The sequence below is a fragment of the Biomphalaria glabrata genome, chromosome 6 (assembly GCF_947242115.1).
Source record: "Biomphalaria glabrata chromosome 6, xgBioGlab47.1, whole genome shotgun sequence".
Classification (NCBI taxonomy): Eukaryota; Metazoa; Mollusca; class Gastropoda; family Planorbidae; genus Biomphalaria; species Biomphalaria glabrata.
The window spans coordinates 8,075,245-8,098,717 of NC_074716.1; the positions used below are offsets into that span (position 1 = coordinate 8,075,245).

The following is a 23,473-nucleotide window of genomic DNA, read 5'->3' on the forward strand; positions in this document are numbered from 1 at the left end:
TTCATCAATCTATCTGAACCTCGTTGTGTCTAACTAATCAAGCAATTCATCAATCTATCTGAACCTCGTTGTGTCTAACTAATCAAGCAATTCATCAATCTATCTGAACCTCGTTGTGTCTAACTAATCAAGCAATTCATCAATCTACCTGAACCTCGTTGTGTCTAACTAATCAAGCAATTCATCAATCTACCTGAACCTCGTTGTGTCTAACTAATCAAGCAATTCATCAATCTACCTGAACCTCGTTGTGTCTAACTAATCAAGCAATTCATCAATCTACCTGAACCTCGTTGTGTCTAACTAATCAAGCAATTCATCAATCTATCTGAACCTCGTTGTGTCTAACTAATCAAGCAATTCATCAATCTATCTGAACCTCGTTGTGTCTAACTAATCAAGCAATTCATCAATCTACCTGAACCTCGTTGTGTCTAACTAATCAAGCAATTCATCAATCTACCTGAACCTCGTTGTGTCTAACTAATCAAGCAATTCATCAATCTATCTGAACCTCGTTGTGTCTAACTAATCAAGCAATTCATCAATCTATCTGAACCTCGTTGTGTCTAACTAATCAAGCAATTCATCAATCTACCTGAACCTCGTTGTGTCTAACTAATCAAGCAATTCATCAATCTACCTGAACCTCGTTGTGTCTAACTAATCAAGCAATTCATCAATCTACCTGAACCTCGTTGCTTTTAACTTATCAACCAATTCACATTCTACCTGAACTTCGTTGTGTTTACCTGTCTAACTTATCAAGCAATTCACTAATCTACTTAGACCTCACTGTGTTTAACTTATCAAGCAATTCACTAATCTACTCAGACCTCTTTGTGTCTAACTTATCAAGCAATTCACTAATCTACTCAGACCTCGTTGTGTCTAACTTATCAAGCAATTCACTAATCCACCTGAACCTCATTGTGTCTAACTTATCAAGCAATTCACTAATCCACCTGAACCTCGTTGTGTCTGAAGTGTTTCACTATGTTCCGTATTTCTCGCCTCAGAACGTGAGTGTCGCTCCTACGAGTTTGAATGTCGTAACAAAGAGTGTATCAGCATGTCCTACCGCTGTGATCGAGTCAATGATTGTGGTTGCACTGTGGACTGTGATGAAAGCGGATGTGAAGGAATCAACCTAAGTAAGTTGACCAAGCTTCGATTCTTTATTACAAGTTGTATTTCTAAGATCTTGTGCTTTACTTAACCGAGAATCACTCTGTTGTACCATCCCACAGTTCCCTTGAAATTGCCTCGTTCTGGCAGTCAACGTTCATGGAGCTATTGCCAGTGTGTATTTCTGTATGGCCAAAAACAAAACTTAAAATAAATGAGGCTTTGCAATTTCAAACGTTTTTGTGCATTGGCAAACAAATAACACGATATATATAATAATCTATGACAGTAGTAGACTATTATAGACAAGCTGCAGGAAGTTAGTCTTGTTTTTTTTTTAAATGAAATATAAATGCAACAAAATTAAGCGTTGCAAGCACGTGACGATAAGTAGGTTCTACAATTTAGTCGTGACCTTACATATAAACAAATATGCTAGTACACATTTAAAAAAAAAAAATCAATTCCTCCTTTGTGTTTAAATAAAATTTGATCGAATCTGTGTTTTAACCTGTCGATCACTTATAGCACCATACTGCTGGTAGACAACTAAACATTTGCAGGCTTAATATATCTTAACTAAGAAATTTTAACAAAAAACTTGAATAACTTCATTTTGTGAACAAAACTAAATGGAATTCAATTTATAATATAGAAAAAAAAATAGCTTGTGATAAATGAATTAAATGTAGTAGACTTTAGCATTATATAATATCTTTTAACAAAATCTAACTCACTACACTACAATAACAACATTTCTGTCTCACGTTCTGGAGTCGTCTGTCCTAACTAGGATCTGGTGACGACAATGCCAACTATGTTGCATCATTCACAACCGATCGCTAACCTCTTCCCACTGTCACTGTATAAACACACACACACACACCATAACAATCAGATCTGATTAGATAGGATCGGACTGGATCTGATTAGATAGCATCGGATTGGATATGATTAGATATGATCGAATTGGTTCTGATTGGATTGGATCAGATCAGATTGGAGCTGATCGGATAGATGAAATCGAATTGTATCGGATCGAAATTGATTGAATAGCTACGATATTATTGGATCGTCATTGAAAAAAAAAAACTGTCCGGTAGGCCCATGCGAATAGAACCCACGACATTCGCATCATTAGCGCCACGCTTTACAACTTCTCTTTCGGGAATTTCCAGAATTTCAATATTTGACCAACTTTTCCCGGCCACCTTCCACCCACGAAGACTGTGAAAGCTACTACATTAGTAACAAGAGTTAACCATCCAGGAGTTGTCAAAGACGAAAAAAAAAGAAGAGGAAAGGCTGTAGGCCTTCTGCTACAGTTAAGATAGCGGAGTTATGTGTAGGCCTTCATGTAGGACCTACAGACATAAACACAAACTTTTTCCCTCAACAGAATGCCTAGCCACTTTTAATTCTACTAGATTGAGAAACTCGTATTTATTTTACTTATATTTCCAAGATCAGGCTAATTCTAGTAAGATGTGAAGCCATTGCTAATTCTACTAGGTAGCCAATCCCAGGTTATTTCTACTGTATTGCCCAAGTCCATGTTCATTCTATTAGATTGTGAAGCCATTGTTAATGAAGTTGTAGTCCATCCTGCTTGCGTGTAAAACTTTTTATTTTTCCTTTCAGGTAAAATGAATCAATTTATTGTTGGTTTCAGTATTGGGTGCTTTGTCTTTATGTCAGTCTGTTTCATGACTTGTCTTATTGAAGGCCAGAGTAACTGGATTGCTTCTCGAGTAGAGGAGGTTGGTAACATACCGTATTCATAGTTCCTGGATTTGTTTCTAAACAATTTTGCGTTCTTTAACCTGAGGCGAGCTGCATCAATTCGATTGTTGTTCCGCTTTGCATATTATCTACTACATCAAATTGTATTTTAGTCAAAGCCAGGCTATATTACGAACATTTAACCCTTAAAACGCGTGTGGTAGTTGAGCCTCAAAACATCAGAATAGTAATTCCATTTTGATTGCACTCATTGTTAAACAGCTCAGCAGGTTAAAGAACCACATAGTGCTGCTGAAGAGTCCTCAACATCTGGTCAAAACGTACACCACTTACAACTACGATTATATTTAACTCTTTCTCTCCTAACTGACGATACCAGCGTTGATTCCACCAGAATGTGGTAAATATTTAAGGAGAGAAACAGTTAACACTGTATCTAACACTGCGTAGGACGTAATTATCTTCTCTCTTGAAGGAACGTCTGTAATTTAAAGTGTTGTAAAGAAGAATGGACCTCATTCACCAATCGTAAACAAACAACATTTAGCCACGTGATAATATTGATAAAACAACGGGAAAAAATTGTCACGTGATAGCCATTGTGTTTTACGTAATTTGTATAGAAGAGATAGAGAATCACATGGCTAACTGTTGTTTGTTTACGATTGGTGAATGAGGTCCATTGGGGAAAAAAAAAGGGTTGGTGCTAAAAATGAAAAAAAAAAAGAATATGTAGGATACACTTTCATCTGTGGGCTTGGCTCATCAGTTTCAAATGTTTGTAAAATGTTTTACATGTGTCGGATGTTCCTTCAGAGTTGAAGATAATTACTTCCTAGTCCTAACCTCCCGCAGGACGACGGGGGATGGGAGCGGGCAGGGTTTGAACCAGGGACCATCGATAAATCCGAAAGACAGTCCAGCGCACAAACCACACGACCAGGCAGCCATCCAACCTAAAGCTGGGAAGCTGGTAGTATTATTAAATGTGATTTTTCAAAGCTTATATCAACTCACTCTGTCTGTCCGTCTTGTAAAAAGTTTGTAGGCCTACACATTATTTCTCCCACACCCATTCTCGGATCAAGTTGAAACTTTGAACAATTATTTATTGCACCTAACAAAGCACGAATCAATTAAAAAAATTAACCAATCAGTCAATTAATAATTTTGATTATCAAAAAAGGGAAATAGCTTCTACATTTTTGAGTGATATAGTTGTAAATGCTTCCCTTTAGATTTGTTTTTTAAACAATGAGGCGTAATGATCGGTTGTCTTTCCTTTCCATTCCCAGCTAAGAATGAGAGAGAACCAGGCAGAGGAACGGAGAAAGAAAGCTTTCAAGGCTTTCACCAAATTTATCGGCGAGAAAGAAGTCTAACTATGTCGCAAACAAAAGCATTACTTTAACAGAGGGCCATGTATACAGTTGGTGGTGGAGCTGACGTTCAATATGTTGTATTTATTATGTATCACCCACGTGCTATGTTACACTATATTAAAGTTTATGTTTTGTACAAAATCTGAGTTTTGAGTTTTCATATAGTTTTATGAATTGACACTGGTGAATTCAATTGTTTTGATCCAGTATGCTAAATCAGCACCGCTTTACCAATCTTGATAAAACTTACTTTGAATTTAAAATTTCATTATTTTACTTTTATTTAAAGTATCCATCCATGTTTGAATATTAATCAAGCAAAATGACATCTAAAATTATATTTTAAGTAAGGGAGACGCGGCGGCTTCCGAACCGGGAGTCCCGTGTTCGAATACCGGTGAGGGCTGAGATTTTAAAATTAAGATCCTTGGGCCACCCGGCTCTCATGGGTACCTGACATTAGTCGATGAAAAGTAAAGGCGGATGGTCGTTGTGCTGGGCACATGACATCCTCGTTAACCGTGGGTCATAGAAATATAACCTTTTCATCATCTGCCCCATAGATCACAAGGTCTGAAAGGGTACCTTTCAAATAAAGACCTTTCAGGAGAAGCGTCTGCAACAATATCGACTTCCGGAAGAAGACTTTTCAAAACGTCTGCAACAATATCGACTTCCGGAAGAAGACTTTTCAAAACGTCTGCAGCAATATCGACTTCCGGAAGAAGACGTTTCAAAACGTCTGCAACAATATCGACTTCCGGAAGAGGACTTTTCAAAACGTCTGCAACAATATCGACTTCCTGAGGAAGACTTTTCAAAATGTCTCCGCTAATATGAATCATTTATCATATTGCAAAGTTTTTGGATAGAATGAAGGTTGAAATTCTCCCGACTGGTGTACATCTTTATGGTGACAACTTTTATGCAACGAAAAGAAAAAAAAAAGGTTCGCGACGAGATGTCTTACTTAACACAAAGATGGACCTATGACGACCACACCAATTACAGACTTACGTACGCTACATTACCTCGGATGTTCCTCGTATAGTAAAATTGGCATGAGCAATTTTTTTTTTATACCAGGATGAGAAATGAGCTGATTTCAAGTTCGCCCCCCCCCCCCATTAACTTTTTTTTTTTAACATACACTCTTGTTACTATGAGAAAATGCATTGTAAACAAAAACTAACACAAGATATCTTTTGTTCCCATGGCAGTGAAATCATGAAATATATAATCCAACTTCACACGTAGTTTGTTAGTGAAACTGTCCACGTGTGCTGCTACACTGCTACCATAGAATCTATTCTCAGGTGTTCTTTGTAATGCACAATTATCAGACACATTGTTAAAGATAATAATGATTATTATAGGCCTAAATCATAATTATTCTACAGTGAGCTTGCCCGTTCACAGAGGCAGCAGAAAACAAAAATGCAAGCTTGTTTAGGGACTAAACCCTTATACTTAGAAACAATTTATTAGTTTTACATTGATCCTCAAGAGATCTGCAAATGTTTGATTTGACTGGATTAGCATCTGAAAAGCAACATTATCAGCTGTGTTCTCTAAGTTCCACTTCTCAATGGACATTTTACAAAACTAAAGCCTTGTAATACAAACAAGAGAAATACTGCGTTTCAAAGCGATCTACACAGTTAAAAATTATTGCTATCTTTCACAGACTTCAAATTGACTCGGAAAACCTTTAATCCTTAAAGTAAAGGTTTTGATGATTCCAGAATCAAAAGATAAAGGGAGGTGGGGCCCTGAGCTTCTCACAAAAGTAACAAACAACCAAATGAAAAGTTAAACATATTTATTTATCAGAAAATGTCTACAAAAAAAAAAAGTGTATTTCTATTTTTGTTAAAATAAAATACTGGGGGGAAAAAAAGCATTTCCATTCAAACCTGATCAAAGTACAACAGGCTATAGAATACTACATTATTATAGAATTCTATTTGTTTATAAAATCACATTTGCAAAAGAAAAACACCAAAACTAAATGCGTTAAAGTGAAAAGAAAAAAGTAAGTGCTGAAAAAATCAAACAACATAATTAACATGAAGTGAACACATTAATAAATACAAACTAGCGCCTTAGTAGCATTAACTACCTATTTAGAACTCAACATTAGCAACCCTGAGAACATAATCAATTACTGTTTCCCATTGCCATTGATGGGTCTTTGTTTAAAAGCTTCAGTTTCTCTGTATTCAAGTATACCAGGTCGAGCCAAATATTGTTGGTAATATGCTTTCAATGTTGGGAAATCCTCAAGACATTTGGGTGCCAGGACAACGTGAACATCCAGCAGATCAGACAAGTTGTAGTCAGCAAATGAACGCTGTCAATGAAAATAATCAATTCAGATTGTAATGGAAACACAAATTAGTCATGAATGCTTACTAACAAGACCAATCACTTACTGAAAAAGTTCATTTTGAGAGAAGGATTTTTTAAAAAACAACAAATGACATTGCTAAATTTATATGGGAATCCATGAAAAAGATTTCATTTATTCAAAGAAATTTTAAATTTAAATGTAAAAAACAAACCAATTTAAGCTTTAAACAAAAGGCAAAAGCTCAGTCGTTAGCGTTATCCATAAAATTGTGAATCTAATGATTGTATTTAAGAACAGACTGTTAACAAACATCTAGGCTCACACCCACACTGAGAACAAAACTGAGATGATAACAAGGTAAACTATGAATGTTTTGGAAAAGCTAGGTCTTAATATTCTTTTTAAACATCATGAAACTTTTGCTCTGCCAAAACTCAATGAGGACAAGTTCGAAACATTGATTGTCATAGATTGTGTAGTGGAAATGTTACACAACTATAAACTATGGAGCCGAGTGAACTCAATATAGTGATCAGTTCTCTGTGGTGCATCTCATCAATCTAGACGCACCAATGACAAAGTGTGGCCATGTACAGAATCATGCTTTGACTTGCACAGAGTGGTCTAGGTCAAGCTTCCTTGCTTAATATGGTCAGATCTGCTGTAATCTGCACAGATGCAGACAGAGACCATTACAGTGCTGACTTACGTGGGCATAAAATCACCCAACAGTAGAACAAATAAATATTTTTTGATGTACATGAAAGATCTAAGATGAAAAATTGCCACAGAAAGAGAGAGAGAAAGAGAGAGAGAGAATTATCTTATAGTAAGTAGTGTTGTGGTATATGGGCTAATAAGTTTCATGAAATGTCCTAATCTAATACACCTCTTACCAGTACACCAGTACTTACAAGTGACAGAGTATGACTTAAATCTCGACAATAGAAATAGCTGTATATATATATATATATATATATATATATATATATATATATATAGTGAGGCGCTGTGACTGAGCAGTAAAGCACTTTTGACTTCCAAACTGGGGATCCCAGGTTCAAATCCTGGTGAAAACTAGGATTTAATTTCGGGATCTTTTGGCGCCTCTGAGTCCACCCAGCACTAATGGGTACCTGACATTAGTTGGGGAAAAGTAAAGGCGGTTGATCGTTGTGCTGGCTACATGACACCATTGTTAACCGTGGGCCACAGAAACAGATGACCTTGACATCATCTGCCCCACAAATAGCAAGATTTGAAAGGGAAACTTTACTTTCTATATATATATATATATATATATATATATATATATATATATATATATATAAGTGGGGTTGAAGCTTTAAAGCCCACTCATTATCTTTGTATTTGGAAAAGCCTTGGGCTCCAATATGTGCTGACCCCAATTTTGGATTGTTTGTAAAAAGTTATTGTGGAAAAATCATTAAAATGTGATGATAAATGTTCAGATCACTCTACTGACTAGAAAGGTTCTTTTTATTGGGAAATGGTTGGTCAAGGCAGATGCTATCTTAGTACCTGGGTCAATGTTAGCACCAACAAAGGAAGTAACTTTTGGGATATATATTATCTATATCATTCAGTAATTAAATGACTAAACATAACATGTAACAGCAGGAACTGGAATATAAACATTATTGAGAGAAAAAAAAAAGAAAATATCATGGACTAATGTTAAAGGACTGAAATCATTGACTTCTAAGCCCAACCAAATAGCCTACCTAATACCCAGGTAACAAGCCAACATCTGTGTTATATTTTGTTACTTGTTTTGTTAAATTTTAAAGACATGGGTATGAGTCAGTTAAATTCACAACTCACTTTGGTGCCAACACAGCAGCCACTTCTGTCTGCTCCATTTGAAGACAGCAGTTTCTGGATAAAGAAATTAATTAAAATGTGAAATTAACAGCTGCACTAAAATACACTTTTAACAATAAGTTAGAAGATTTTTTAAAAAAAATCAATAAAAATCATATTTTTCACAAGAATACTTTTAAAAGACATTCATAAAATTTAAGCTGCACATTTAGTTAATTTAAGACAATTTATGTGTGTGCTATTATAAAATGTATTTGATTTTTTATTTTATGTTATTCTTTCACTGCTCTAAATAATCTTAATATACACATTGATGAACTGTAATTCAGTAAAGGATTTTAAAAAAGCAAACTTTTTTTTTTAGAATCATATATAAAAATGCAATACATTATAAAATATACAATGAATTTCTTGTAGAAAAAAAAAAGGGTTAGGATAATGGCCTAAATCTCCAACACAATCAATTTTCATTACTATTAATGAAAAAGACAATGTCATGCATTAAAAAATTGATTGACTAATTAGTGAATATAAAATGCTTTAAATAAATATAATTTATTACATCTATTTCCTAAAACTAAAAAAAAATCAAAGAAAGCATTTTTTTTTCTCTACTCAAACAAAGGTTAATATACATTTGTTTTACTTTTGTCGAAACAATGTCCAAGGTAAAACTACTGTTTACCAAGTAGGTTAAATGTTACAACATATCTACAGCAATTTTAAGATTAAACATGGATATTAATAGCCATCAAGACTATCTGATTTAACTTATTTGAAATGTACATCTAATATTTTATTAAATTCAGATTTAGACTTTTGTGCATATGTACATCTATTTTTATTAAAATGAATCTACACCAAATTTGAGGGCAAGTGGGTAATATAAAAAGTGAATGACAATTATATGAATATGTATGAAACTGAGTTTTTGAAAAATTGAATATTATTAATATTTCCCCTTTTACTTTCTTTCATTCTAATCAGAAACTCTTACCTCAAAAGGCTGAAGCTGGTTTGGTAAATCTGCAATATATTCATCCTTCCCATTTTCCTTTAAAATAAAGGTGAGGAAAAAATCTTAATTTTGCTACACATCCTAATTATCCATGTTCATAATTACTACCTAGCTAAATAAACAAACACACAATTCACTTACATAGTTTCTGTAAATCAAATTAACATATTTTGACCTTAGATCTTCCACGCCATCATTGATCATGTCAATTAAAGCAGCCTCTTCTTCAGTGTCACCATACAGACCTTTAAAATAAAATATAAGATGCCCAAAACAATATATTTTTTTTTATCATTTCAAGAGAAAACACAATGGAATAATTGATCTACAATGAAAAATGCATAAATACAGTTGTTTTAATTTTTATCTCAATAATAAGAATATTGTATTAATAAGTGTAGAGTGGCCCAGCTACTAACCTTAGATCACAGGTATATAATAAAACAGTGTAAATAAGTGTATTGTATAGGATGTAAACGACTCTTGTATGGCCAACTAAGCAAAGGAAAGCGCTTGCAAGGTGGTCAAAGAAAGCGCTTCAGGGACACCCTCAAAGCTTCTATGAAGGCGTTCAGAGGAAAAGAGAACAACGCTGGCAGAAGAAAAACACCAGAGAAGATAAGCAAAGCCGATGACACTAGCTCCAGCTGGAATAACCTGCCCAGTGTGCAGCTGAACATTCCGGGCTCACATAGGTCTCACCAGCCACATGAGGAGGCACAAAACCCTAGTGCAAAGCCCTCAGCCCCCTGGAAGACAAAGTGGTCATCATCGAATCACGATGGACAAACTATAGATATAAAGCGATAGGATGCAATGCAATCTCATGACATTTATTACATAAGTCATTTATATTTTGCTTAGATGTCTTTGTTAATAGTTATAGAAAACAATGCTATGAACAAGCTGTTGCATTTCTGTCAATCTAATTGCTGCTATCTAAATTATAGCAGTTAGATGGTTATGTTTATTTAGGTTTTAATGGTCATAAGAGACCAACGTAACTTCTGTCTGAAAATATCCAAATTTGAAAGCCACTAAAAACATCTTATGTTACACTTATCATATTTTAAGATGGCTAAAGAAGATTGCCTCTGGCATAGTCATCTCTCTATACAGCAAAGATACCCTACCCAGAGCAGCTGTCAAACAATAAACAATGCCACAATATTGTCCCACAAAATCATTATGTTGTGTAGCTTTGCCATTTTTTTGCCCATAGCAGAGCACAGGTACCAGAGGTTGAAGAGAGTAACCTGGAGCTTTTACAGAGACAGCAAAACAAAAAAAAAAAAAAGCTAGTCATAATCAAATAGAGACAATGAAAAAAACTAGACAGTCAATGGTTTCACTGCATCAGTTGTAACAAATGTTAAGTCACAGCTGGGTATAACTATCCAACTGCACCTTTTGCTTTCAGGCTTGAAGACAATGCCTTATTATAGTACTAATTGAAAAGAGTGTTGCTTTAATGAAGTCAATCATGTGAGAATTAATGGAAGTATTTGTGCAAACCTTTTTAAAATAATGACTTACCATGTTTTCTAGCAAGATGGCGCAGAATAGCATTTGACTGTACTAGCAGAAAATCATTGTCTCGAAGAGCAGGTGTTTGGCCAAATTGCTAAAAAATACAAAAGACACTTATAAAAAAAATATAAAAACATATAAAAGCAAAATCTTATAAAAAAAATATAAAAACATATAAAAGCAAAATAGAATAGATTGCTAGCTTTATAATGATGTTTGTTATCAAATAAAATGAGAGATTCTAAAAAAAAAAAATTGTGATTACATGACAGTTTGCTTCCTAAATGGAACATGTTTAATTTACTAAGATATTTTTTCATAGTTAAACAATGAGGGGGGAAAAACTTTGATGATCATATTGGATAAAAATAACCACATTCTCTCTATTATATATTTATTTATATACATAAGAAAAGTAAAGTACCCATTCAGATCTTGCCATCTATTGGGTAGATGATGTAAAGATCTATTTCTGAGACTCAAAGTTAACAAGGGAGTCATGTGCCAGCATGACCAAGTATTTTATTTTCTCCAATTTATGTCTATTAAATTACCATCTTAACAAAATAAATTCCACACAACCCCCCCTTTGCAGACACTGTGCTCACCCTTATGAAACCTAAACCATATCCTCTTTGAATGCCCCTTCCTAACCCACCTTAGGCAGATTATATTACCACTACAGCCCAACAGCCTGTACGGCAGTGCTGAACAACTGAAGAGAACAGCACACTATTTTTCCTTGGCACAGTCTTCAAAAAGCTGGCTAGAAGAAGAATAAGAATGTCAAGTACCCATTAGAGTTGAGTGGACTCAGGAGTGTCCTAAAAGTCACAAAATTGAAATTTCCAGTCTTCACAGAGATTAGAACCCTCTGCTCTTCCATTCTGAAGCCAATGCCCCTTGAATGCCTCTTCCTAACCCACCTTAGGCAAACTCTCCTACTACTTCAGCCCAACATAACCAACACCCTGTTTGGCAGTGCTGAACAACTGAAGAGAACAGCACACTATTTTTCCTTGACACAGTCTCCAAAAGAGCTCACAGCTCAGCAGCAAAAAGCTGGCTAGAAGAAGAATGTCAGGTACCTATTAGAGTTGGGTGACTCAGGGGTGTTCTTAAAGTCACTAAATTAAAAATCCCAGTCTTCACAGAGATTAGAACCCTCTGCTCCTCCATTCTGAAGCCAAGCGCTTTACCTCTCAGCCACCATCTATATATCTATCTATATTTATGTACACACATACAGAGACAACAGACAGAAATAAAGATAGATAAAGAGAAGATAATTTTAAGATTTCTTTAAGTAATTAAACCACCATCCATGACAGCTCAGATTAAACAAAATGTATGATTGTGTTGTTATTAACTTAACACCCACCATTTGTGGCTTCCATTCCTTTTGCCAATTATTTCCACAATTGATTTCTTCATAGTCAATGCCATTATCTTTCAATAAAGTTCGAATTGCTTCACCTCTTCCTGTTAAGCATATATATATATAGATATAAATATATATATATATATGTATAAAATCAATACACAAGTAGATACTAAAGAAAATCAACAAACAAAAAGACAACAAAACCAAAAAAAAGTTTGGAATTAAAAATGCTTATATAAATGTTTTGATACATACCTCTAACATTAAAATAAATGAGTTGGTACTTTCCCACTGAAATATAAATTATTTTGAGAAAAATCTTAACGTTTGATGTATTTGTACTGACAAGTCATAATAAACATTTAAGATTAACAAAACAGAAAAAAATATATATATAATTAATTATTCAAAATTAACACCTTCTGTGTGGGTTTACTCCTAGGAGTAACTTCCCTAATCCTGACAAGTGTGGTGGTACTCTCAGAGTAACTTGGTATATATAATATTTGTTCCTATACTTTTATAAAGATAAATTTTTTTTATTTTTTTATTTTCTGGATGTAAGAGTGATTGTTCATTGTTTTGTCATAAATTGAATAGTGGACCTGTTTTTTTTAAAACATTTTTTTAGCAGTATTTAATAAAGCCTATTTTACACGACTCCAAAATAGCTAGCTGATATTAGTGCATTTATTTATCTTTTATGAGATTTTAAGTAATAAATTATGATTACATTTGTGATTTTTTTTTATTTATGGATAAATTATATATAAACAAAAGTGTAAAACTTTTAGAAAAATGTTGGATTTGATTTTTTTTTTACATTTATATTTTTCTTTAAATCCTTTTTTTGTATTCAGTTTTCACTAAATTTAAAAACATTTTCTTAAATAATTTTATCTAACAAACTTTTTTTAGACTATTCAGTTCCCTTTAAAAAAAATCCAATATGTTAGATTATATAACAACAAAAAAAGTTTTGTTATCTTTAATAACACCAAACCCTTACTAATTCTAGTACATCCCAAACATTTTTTTTCTATCAAAATCATATGCACTGAAAGAGTTAATTCTGATATATTTAAAAGACAAGAAGTAAATGAAATAATAATCTGAAATGTTAGTCATATCGGGACAGTTTGTAATAGCCACAGTTTTTCTTGAAATATAAATGAGAGCTGGTCCATTCTTATTCATACTAGATCTTATTCTTCATTTCTTTTGGGAAAAAGAGGAATTTTAAAAAATGTTTGTTAATTCTACCATATTTAGCCAGTATTTCTGCATTTTCCTTGCTTACTAGGATCAATGAAGAACAGTTTTCTTGCTGTTGTCGTTGAGGTTTACAAGAGCTGTCCTGAGTTGATTTATTTAGGAAGCATCACTATTAGTTTTTCAGGCATTGAAGGACTTTTGGCATCAGTAATAATTGAGCAATATATATCATCATCATCATCAAACTCCATTCGAGTGAGAGCTTGAGAGGCTCTAATCCTCTCTTGCAAAAGCCCTGGACAGAAACCCTGCTGTCTTGCGTAGTGCGTACATGTCACCATACAGGTCGAGAATTTTTCGTTTCCCCGACCTGTCGAGACGGAGATCAGCAAGTATGGGGCAGTCAAACAAAATATGAGGCACGGTTTCCTCTTCTTCCCCGCAACTGGGGCACCATGAATCTTTTCTAGAAACTTTTAGATCTATATGATGCATATGCCTATCGGTTAAGTTCTTTACTAGCAATCTGGTGCTATGATTCAACGACTGTCATCAACAGTCATGAAGTATGCTTTGCTAAAAACAATGTGATATCAAGCAACCTGTTCAAGATGTTCCTCTATTTTTACAATAACTTATATTTAAATTATATATCACCTCAGTCTGTGTGTCTGGTAAAAAGTTTGAACACGTTATTTCTCCCACACTCTTTTTCGGATCAAGTTGAAACTTTGTACAATTATTCAAATTCAATAGTGTAGACAATACATGAGTCAATTAAAAAATTTACTAATTTACTAGACTAGTAACTAATCTATAGATCTATTAACTATAGAGTCTATATAAATAATATAATATTATATATATATATATTATATAGATCTAAATCTATATCATAGTAGATCTATATGATTATTATATCTAGATTCTAGATCTATCTAGATTTTAGTCTAGACGGGCTAGACTAGTCTAGATCTACTATGTATGATTATGATCTACATTTTTTGGTCTTGATCCAGATCTAGTCTAGATCATAGTAGATCTATTATAATAGATACTTGTGGACTTTGGATTGTAAGTTCTTGGGTGAGGGTACCGTCACCGTCAAGCCTCGACACTCATGTCACTTTTAATGTCAGTCACGCTCACGGTGACGGTAGCCGCTAAGGCGGCTAAGTTACTAAACTAAGCCGGTAAGACAAGTTCAGAAGAAATAGTCTTGACTTATCTAGTCTCATAATTTTTTATTAAAATAAATTAATTATTATAAATCGATAATGATCAATCAATGTGAGAATGTGAATCATCATTCATTGATGATTCAATGAAATAGATCTAGCTTAGCCTTAAACCTAAATCAGAAAATCTCTTACTAGTCGAATTTGAATTCAACAGTGACAGCAGACTATTGGTACTGGTAGATTAGTCTTTGAAAAGTGTGCAGAGAACTATAGATCTATATATAGATCAAGATAGTCTAGGCCAGGGGTTCTCAGCCTGTGGGTTGCGACCCCCTTGGGTGTCGATTGACGATTTGCCAGGGGTCGCCTAAGATCATTGAAAATATGGATTGTTATTGTCTATTCCTCTATTGATGTATGTGTGTGTGTATGGGGGGGGGGGGTCGCGACAGATTGGGGGATTGTAAAAAGGGGTCGCCGAGCATAAATGGTTGAGAACCGCTGGTCTAGGCACTCTAGGGATACTCGGTGTTGCCAACTATTCATCTTAACTGTTGCAGTTAAGAAAATGTAAACTACAATGTTGTTGTTTTTTTCATTGTTGTATTTTTGTTTTGTGAGTTCTGAAAAAGTCTCACTGGTACCGGTGCGTACCGTCACAAAAAAAAAAGCCTTGTTTATATGTATATCCTTTGGGGAAAACTACCTAATTGGCCACATATTGGTAACCCTGGTTTGACCGTTATGCCTATATAATATCTCAATATATAATTGTCTTACTTTAAAAAAAAAAAAAACACGCTTTCATCAGGAATAACCACACTTGACTCAAATGTTTCTTTATAGCCAATTTAATAAGGAATTAAATAAATAAATACAAGTTCATACACATTTTGCGCACCGTCTAATGAAGAAAGCATTATTTGGGCTCTTATTAGCAGAAATAAAAAAATAATAACTGAAAGACCATAATCATAATAAAGCATCACAAGAATTAAATAGGGGCTTATAATAAGACCACCACATTCTTCATACATATTTATATAAAATGTTTTGATATTGATCAAAATTGGTTTTTCAAAATATATTCTATCTATTTTTGTAAGTGTTGTAAGATGTAGGCCTACTATCTAGCCTACTGATTAGTTACCGAAACTTTTTTTTTTGCTTTAAAATTGTGAAAAACAATGAAAACACATATACAACTTATACACATTTTGACCAAAAAAATTTTTTTTAGACAGTGGTTTGTGTAATTGAATGGTAACCTTGATTAGGCCAATAATAGAATATGCATCCTCCGTTTGGGACCCCCTCAACTCAAGAAAACATTAAGAAACTGGAACAAACACAAAATAGAGCAGTGAGATTCGTAACAAACGAATATTCACATTTGACTAGAGTAACACCATTAGTAAAAATCACTAAATTTACAAAGACTTCAGGACAGAAGGCTCAAAAGTAAAGAAGCAATTATACATAAAACACTGAACCATAATCTTCAAATACAAAAACAAAATTTAATAAAATACTCTGAAAGACACAAAGATAAAGGCACATTCCTCGTCCCATATGCTAGGACAAATTTATACAAATACTCCTTCTTCCCTAGTGCTATTAGAGCATGGAATAGGTTGCCTGAGCTAGCCAGGAAAACCAGTGACTTGGCAGAATTTAAGTCATTGGTTAATATGCATGACTAAATGCATGACGCGTAGGACGTAATCATCTTCATTTTTGAAGTAACGTCTGTATTATATAAGAAGATTGTAAAAATAGTAAGTACTCCTTTAAGACTGTGTGATCTATAGGCCAGATGATGTAAAGGTCATCTGTTTCTATGGTGTCATGTGGCCAGCACAACAAACGACCTGCAACCGCCTTTACTGTCCCCAACTAATGTAAGGTAGCCTATACTCATTAGAGTTGGGTGGACTCAGGTCTAATTTCCTAATGTTATGTCACGATTAGGAGAATTAATTATTTGTTTCGGAAATTGGGTGAAGTTTTTACTTAGTGACGATGACGTGATAGATCTTTAAAAAGTAAGAACGATAGCCTATAGGAGTCGGCACAAACAAGACGCTTTTCTTAACCACGTAGAAATAGTAAGCATTTTCTAGACGGCTATGTGTAGGTGGCATTCGACGTTTCCCTTCATGATTATTAAACGTGTTTGATGTTGAACACAAGCGTCGACTACTTCTATTGATTGTTTGGCCTTTCGCGCGGTGTTATCTGTTCCTGCAGTTCTTCCAGTGTTACCTCCATTTGGGTTTGTTTTATTGGACACCGCGGAAGCGCCTTAAGACTAAAAATCCCGAAATTCAAAATCTCAGTCTCCACCGTGATTCGATCCCCTGACTCTCGGTTCGAAAGCTAAGCGCTTTACCACTCAGCCTCCATTTAACAGTTGTGCACCTGTCCGTCTCGACAACATGTAGAAAACGTCCTCCCCGATAGTAGGCTATTTAGACAAGCGACAAACTTGACCTCCTGCATAGGTGTGCGTTAACACAGGCAATCATGCTTTAAGGAACATTCTGTATTGATTGTAGCAATTAGACAGAAAATAAACGCTGACAGACGAAAGGACACAGTGACTCTAAAGCGCTCAGATGACCAAATCTTCATTTATGAATAGGCATGCCCACTTACGAAAGGTTCAACAAGCCACGGCATTAAAAAATGTTTGAAATCCTGAGAGGAAACCGATATGGCCAGGAGTGTCTGTCAGAATATGCGCTGACTAAACCGAGAGGACCTTTGGCTGAGGCTATAAGAAGGTCAGAAATGGCGATTATGTAGAACAGGACACTGCGAACGTAGCCTACTTCGCCCTGTTCCAGCAAAATTATGTTGCCCGTTGACGACACATCGGGGAATCAGATGAGACGGTGGCAAATATCGTGGAATGTATAGAATCTACAGAGTCACTCGACCAGTATGGAAACTATTAAGGCACTACGCCGAACAAGTTTCTTGCAAAGAGCTACGGTAGTGGTTGGCCTTCATTTCTTGTTGCCGACTGAAGTTCACCTCAAGTTGAAACACAAATTCATAATGAAGTGCAGAGAGAAAGAGAGAGAGAGAGAGAGAGAGAGAGAGAGAGAGAGAGAGAGAGAACAAGTTTTGATCAGCCTACATCATGTTTAAAAGAAACCTGTTACCCAAAGCGCCTCAAAATCTAGATCTGGCATAATGCTAGCGTTTTCAACGATATCGACACAATGGGAAAAAAGGGAAAAGATCCAATGCTACTCTTGATATATTTTGTTTACAAGAGTTATCTTTCAGTTTAGGGTCCTTGATATTATTTTTCTTATTTCTTATCTTACAGACGTTACTTCAAAAAGAAGATGATTACGTCCTACGCGTCATGCATTTAGTCATGCATATTAACCAATGACTTAAATTCTGCCAAGTCACTGGTTTTCCTGGCTAGCTCAGGTTTATATTAAAATCTGTTCCAATCCCCCACGTCTCTTAAGCCTTCACATTTCCCCAGATCGCTTTCTTTTCTATGTTTCTGTATTTTGTTGCCTAAAGAATATATAGACCGAATAGTAAAAACAAATTATAAACATAGAATAGAGTACTGATTCTGAGTCTTTGATTATGACAGCAGTAATCGTGAACCATACGTGAACATTCCCAATCGGAGATTTCCGCTATATAGGCCATACAATGTCAAGGACGTTAAAGTGTTTTTTTTTTTTTTTTTTTCAAAAATTGCCAACTAAATAAAAGCTACAAACAGAAGAGCTTAAACAAAAAAACGTGAAATCTGCAGTGCTTAATTTACATTACACATAGGCTATACCCATCACAATAAAGGTAGTGGTACAGGTAACTCGATTCACAATAGCGTTTTTAGTTGTTGAGATCCACATGTTTCAGAGAGATAGACTTTACAAAACTAGCATTTCCATTGGAAAAAAAAGGGGGGGGGGAGTGTGAAGTAGGGAACAGCTAAAAAAATAAATAAACAGGGCTAATACGATTATTAAAAAATGATAAATCACAAAAATGGCTGTTGGAAATTCATTGCAATTAGATGTTGCTGTAGGCCTAAGTACATGTGATCTTTTCTACATCTCATCGTTAATAATATTCTTATATTACCTCCTACATGTTAAACAAGACCTTTATAGTCCCTAATTCTTTCCTCCGTCTTTTACCGCCACAAAGTTATTATTAACGCCGCATTTCCTTTATTGAATCTATCAATGAAAAGAATGCCACAACCTGCCACATTGCTTTGATGCTTTTACATTAAAAAAAAAAAGTTGGAAGTTTATGAAAGAAAAAAAAATGCTTTAAATGTCTAAATAGGTCACGCACAAAAGTAAAGCGCTGTAGCCCGACACATGGCTGAGCGTGCGTCCCCCTTCTGTTGTATTCACTGACGCTACGGGGTTAGCGTCTGCATGGGCTCACAGCTTCTTCACGTAAGAGGTAATTTCCAACAACATTATTCACGCTGTGTGAGTGGAGATTCCGTTATTTTCTGAAACTGGATTCATTCATTCTGGATAGGCGTTGCTCCTTTGAAGTTGGAAATTGATGAGCAGCACCACTAATAGTAGTAAGCGTGGCGTTGTTCTCTCACCCCCCCCTTCTAGCCCACGGCCAATCAAATGCTTGCTCCTACGCGTCGTCGCGTGAGAGCGTTGTAAAGAGTGATGCGATTGGTCGGGGGAGTCGTCACCTGCGCGTGCATTACAGAATAATTAAGGTTCTTTTGATGTGCGTCGTCTGCAGGTGTGTTAGGCGTCGTGAGCATTGTTTTTTTTTTTTTCCATAATGAAAAAATCTAATGCGAGAGATATGAGAAGCCAGTGAGGGTATCTATTTAATTTTGACTAGTATCTGAAAGTAATAGCAGCCCTACTCCTATTTCGCTTCCTTCATATTCTAGCCGCCGAACCATGTCGGCTGACAAAATTAAGACTTTATGAAACCCTGATCCAAGGGTAAGAGTGTTCCGTTTTTCAGACAACGCATAGCCTAGTAGATCTATTTTTAGGAAGATAATCATTAAGGATGCACTATTGTCAGCATATTCTTTCTTATTAAAAAGAAATACCATTTGCATAATGCTTCCAGATGTCTCTTAATGTAATAATTACAGGACTTTTACAGCCAAATGATCCTTTTTTTTTTTTAATTAGCTAATAATCGTTTTAAAAGCGTTTAAAATAGCGAACAAAAAAAAAAAAAAAGGTGGGAGGGGGGGGGGGACAAACCTTAGCGATATTAAAGTGTGAATCGAATCCGAATTCTTTAATTTGTGGAGGAGGGTGATGTTGGATTGGCGCATACAGACAAGATGTTGGATCGGTTTATGACAACACTAGAAAATGTTTAAACATGCTTAATATATGATATTTAAAAGTACGAAGAAAAAAAAAAGAAAATTACCAAATAATTTTTGTTGTATAACATGAAGCAATAATTCTGTTTGTATTCATTTAAAGTCAATGAAAGTTACTTAGAGAAAGCCTACTGTTCAGTAGATCTGTAGAAATTTTGTAAGGGTCTCTGGGAGCCCTGCACTTTAAAAAGACTTCTGTTCAGTAGATCCGTAGACATTTTGTAAGGGTCTCTGAGAGCCTTGCACTTTAAAAAGCCTACTTTTCAGTAGATCTGTAGAGATTTTATTAGGGTACAGACCTGCGACGTGGCAACGAACCATTGGTCTCCAGTGCCCACAGGTTGCGACGTTGCAGGTCAGTGTTCAGGCCTTTTACGACGATTGGTCTCGGTCCACGTACATAAAATCGCCCACTTTTAAGATATTTCTACTGTAATGTTAACCGTTACTTAATGTTGATAGAGAAAGAGAGAGAGAGAGAGAGAGAGAGTGATAGAGGAGAGAGGACCTGGCTTTGCTATGCCGAGGTCGTTGAGTTTTGGAAACGGACGATACACTACTCCCATCACTTTCAAAGAGATGTTTAGGCATCTTCAAAAGGTTGAGTTTTAGCTCTAATGTATTCATTCGGCTATTTTTTAAATAGTATAAGCTGCTATAAGCTACTATCATTCTTCATTTGATTAGGACAGGAGTTGTAGGCCTAATTATTGTTATCTCTGATACACAAATTCCCATAGCGTAAACCCTTAAAAGGAATCTTATAGATTTAACTTTCTGAACTGGTGTACAAAATATGTATACCGTTTCACTGTGGTTCACGTGTATATCACCCAATCTAAAACTTCAGCTCTGGACAAAAGAGAAAGCAGCAGATGGCGCACGCCTCGGTTTTGCGCGCGTGGCTACGATCGATAGTTTTCATACTCACTCACTTCAAGCCGCAGACGTCCCCGCGTGAAATTGCTCTCATCCCTCACCCTACCCTGCCCCTGTCCTTTACCTCTCATAAAAAAAAAACACACACACAAAAATGGCGCGGTGTTGAGCCAGAAGGTGATAAACGAAAAAGGGGGGGGAGTGACGATCTTTGTGTCCTAAAGTTTATCGAAGCCCGCCCTGTTACATTAAAATAAACAATAAACCGCTATATGAGCATATCGTGTCGCTATGTATGTCATCTGGTACAAGACTTCCGACCAGACGAAAGGTAATATTGACAAAGACTTGGCAGTATTTTACGCCAGGTTATTTATACACGCTATTTGTAACAATGAGGTGCGTCCCTCTTTTTTTAAATATTTTTTTTACTGTTGCATGTTACTTGAAGTAGCATAGAACGTAGGCTATTTGGCCTACGTATCAGGGTCTCAAAACTACGCGATTTAACAGATGCTAATATAGATCTACTAATCACAGGTGTTGGACTCCCATGGATTCTATAATTGTTTAGTATTTCAAATATGGGTGCTTAAAAAAAGTCATAAAGAGAGAAGAGAATGTAAAACCTTTTTTTTTTAAACGAAACTTGATTCATAGTAACAGATACACCTAGGTGATGTTGGCTACTTTAAATATTCAAAGACATGGCAACCATGACACGAAGGGGTCCATTGCACTAGGACCCACGTATAACAGTAGCCCAAAGGGGTCATTGAAAGATGCTCGTTTATTACTTTCTTAGAAGAATGTATAAGTCTCATGACTTGAAAGAAGTCCTTACTGATTTGAGTGTATCTTTCTCTTATATAATCTTATACGAGCGCATGGCTGTGACGGTTTTACTTGTGCTGGTACTTTAATTGTTCTAATGCATATGCATACAGGAGGACTCGATTTGTTCTGTTGTCACACTCAGCCTTCTAGATCTGGTTTCATGGGGAAGGGCGCCATTAAATCCATGATCACGTGATGCTAGAAGCAATATATTATTGAAAGCGTGTAAACATAAACTTGTGGGCTACTGTTTTACACCCTAAAAAATAGACACGTTTTTTTTTTCGGTGGTCGCTCTCTGATCTTGGAGGGAAAATCTGCCGCCTTGTCCTTTTGTTCCAGTGAAAGCCCCGCACGTGCGCGAGTGTCACATGCACGCGCGCTGCGGGACTTCGCGGATTTTTTTAAAAAGTAAGGTTGGAAGGGCGCCGATTTTAAGTGTTCCCACTCTTTAAAATTTTGAGGATACAGGCGCACACCATGCTTTCAGAGTAGACCTTAAGTGGTGTAGTTAGTTTGCTGATTATAACTCTACTTTCTATAGTGTTTACTTGTCATGTTCTTTGATTCTCATTATGTTTATATTTAATCAATTTAGTTAACTGGTATACGTTTACAGTTTTTTGTTTTTTTTTTTTGGTGAACACAAAAAGGTAAGAAAAACATTTAGGTAATGATTAAAGTTATTTATTTTCAAAAACTGCACTATATTTTTTTACGAAAATGTTTTGTGTTTTTTTGTTGAGGCTTTGAATAAGAGATTGACCCTTTTCAGAACAATTCGATCAATAAGATAATCATTATATGACATTAGTTACGCCAGGTTCACATCGAATTTTTCCTTAATTCCACCTATCCCTTGGTTTGTTGGGCCGTTGGGGAACCACATAAGATCTGTCAACCTGTTTTCTCCATTCTCTTCTGTCATTTGCCTTTGATAGAATTTCATTCTGATATTCTTTCTGAAAATATTGAAACCTGCCTTTTTACCTGCCTGGGTGAACACTTCGGGGGCCGATGTTGAGTTTGTGTTTCCACACAAACTGTCTTTGTAACCTTTTTTTTTCTTTTTTAACTGAGGTTTTGATAGAGATTTCCCCTTTACAAAACAATTAGATATATTAGATAATCATTCAATAACATCAGTTAGGCCAGGTTCACCTTCACCTATCCCTTAATCTGATGGACCATTGGGGCACCACACAAGATCTGTCTGGCGTCTTTCTCCTTTTCTCTCTGTCCTTTGCCTTTGATATAATTTCATTCTATCTTCTTCCTGGTACCGTTCTCTGAAGAAAGGTCTTTGAGAGCCCTGAGGACCTTGTGATGTGGTCATAGACTTGGAATTTACGTTTTTTGACAATGGTTAACAGGTCATCGTGGGGCCGAAATGCTATATTAATCCTGTTTCTAATCTCTTCATTCGCGATTCGGTCTTTGTAAGTGACACTTAGGATTTAACTATATCTTTATAACTATCAGTTCATCGAATACATATGAATATTAACAATGTAATAATAATAAAATTAATAAATCTCCGTATCAAGTCGTTTGCTCAACTCTTCTTTGTGTATCGATGGAAATAGGGTTGTAGTTGTTGA

General features: G+C 35.4%; 3 protein-coding genes across 5 annotated transcripts in view; 2 read left to right on the top strand and 1 right to left on the bottom strand.

Moving 5' to 3' along the window:
* Positions 1–4,388, top strand: part of LOC106078559 (dorsal-ventral patterning tolloid-like protein 1) — a 37,711-nt gene extending 33,323 nt beyond the window's left edge. The window contains exons 7-9 of one of the 2 annotated variants that reach the window (XM_056033849.1): positions 1,020–1,154; positions 2,770–2,888; positions 4,167–4,388. In XM_056033849.1, the coding sequence (XP_055889824.1) occupies positions 1,020–1,154; positions 2,770–2,888; positions 4,167–4,253 (341 nt within the window). In that variant the 3' untranslated portion in view covers positions 4,254–4,388. The remainder of the gene's footprint in view (positions 1–1,019; positions 1,155–2,769; positions 2,889–4,166) is intronic. The other variant, XM_056033850.1, reaches the window with a different exon arrangement.
* A 1,670-nt stretch (positions 4,389–6,058) lies between these two features.
* On the bottom strand, positions 6,059–15,114 carry LOC106078662 (glutathione S-transferase P 1-like). Of its 2 annotated transcripts, none has more exons than XM_056033889.1 (8): positions 14,972–15,114; positions 12,639–12,674; positions 12,381–12,481; positions 11,006–11,093; positions 9,611–9,714; positions 9,449–9,505; positions 8,452–8,505; positions 6,059–6,606 (listed from the first exon to the last, which is right to left on the bottom strand). In XM_056033889.1, coding segments are annotated over exons 1-8 (630 nt in total). In that variant the 5' UTR covers positions 14,973–15,114; the 3' UTR covers positions 6,059–6,417. The 2 variants fall into 2 exon arrangements, with proteins under 2 accessions (XP_055889864.1, XP_055889865.1); XM_056033890.1 differs by lacking the exon at positions 14,972–15,114 and adding an exon at positions 14,657–14,675.
* A 7,229-nt stretch (positions 15,115–22,343) lies between these two features.
* Positions 22,344–23,473, top strand: part of LOC106079009 (uncharacterized) — a 33,382-nt gene continuing 32,252 nt past the window's right edge. Inside the window, exon 1 of the mRNA XM_056032866.1 lies at positions 22,344–22,525. The gene's annotated coding sequence lies outside the window, so the exon portion shown is untranslated. The remainder of the gene's footprint in view (positions 22,526–23,473) is intronic.

Excerpts from the sequence above, each read along its gene's own strand:
- LOC106078662 (XM_056033889.1), bottom strand. Across the intron at positions 9,715-11,005 it reads CCATCTTGCTAGAAAACATG|GTCTGTATGGTGACACTGAA; the intron begins GTAAGTCATTAT and ends TTTATTTTAAAG. Across the intron at positions 9,506-9,610 it reads ATTTGATTTACAGAAACTAT|GAAAATGGGAAGGATGAATA; the intron begins GTAAGTGAATTG and ends TTTATTTTAAAG.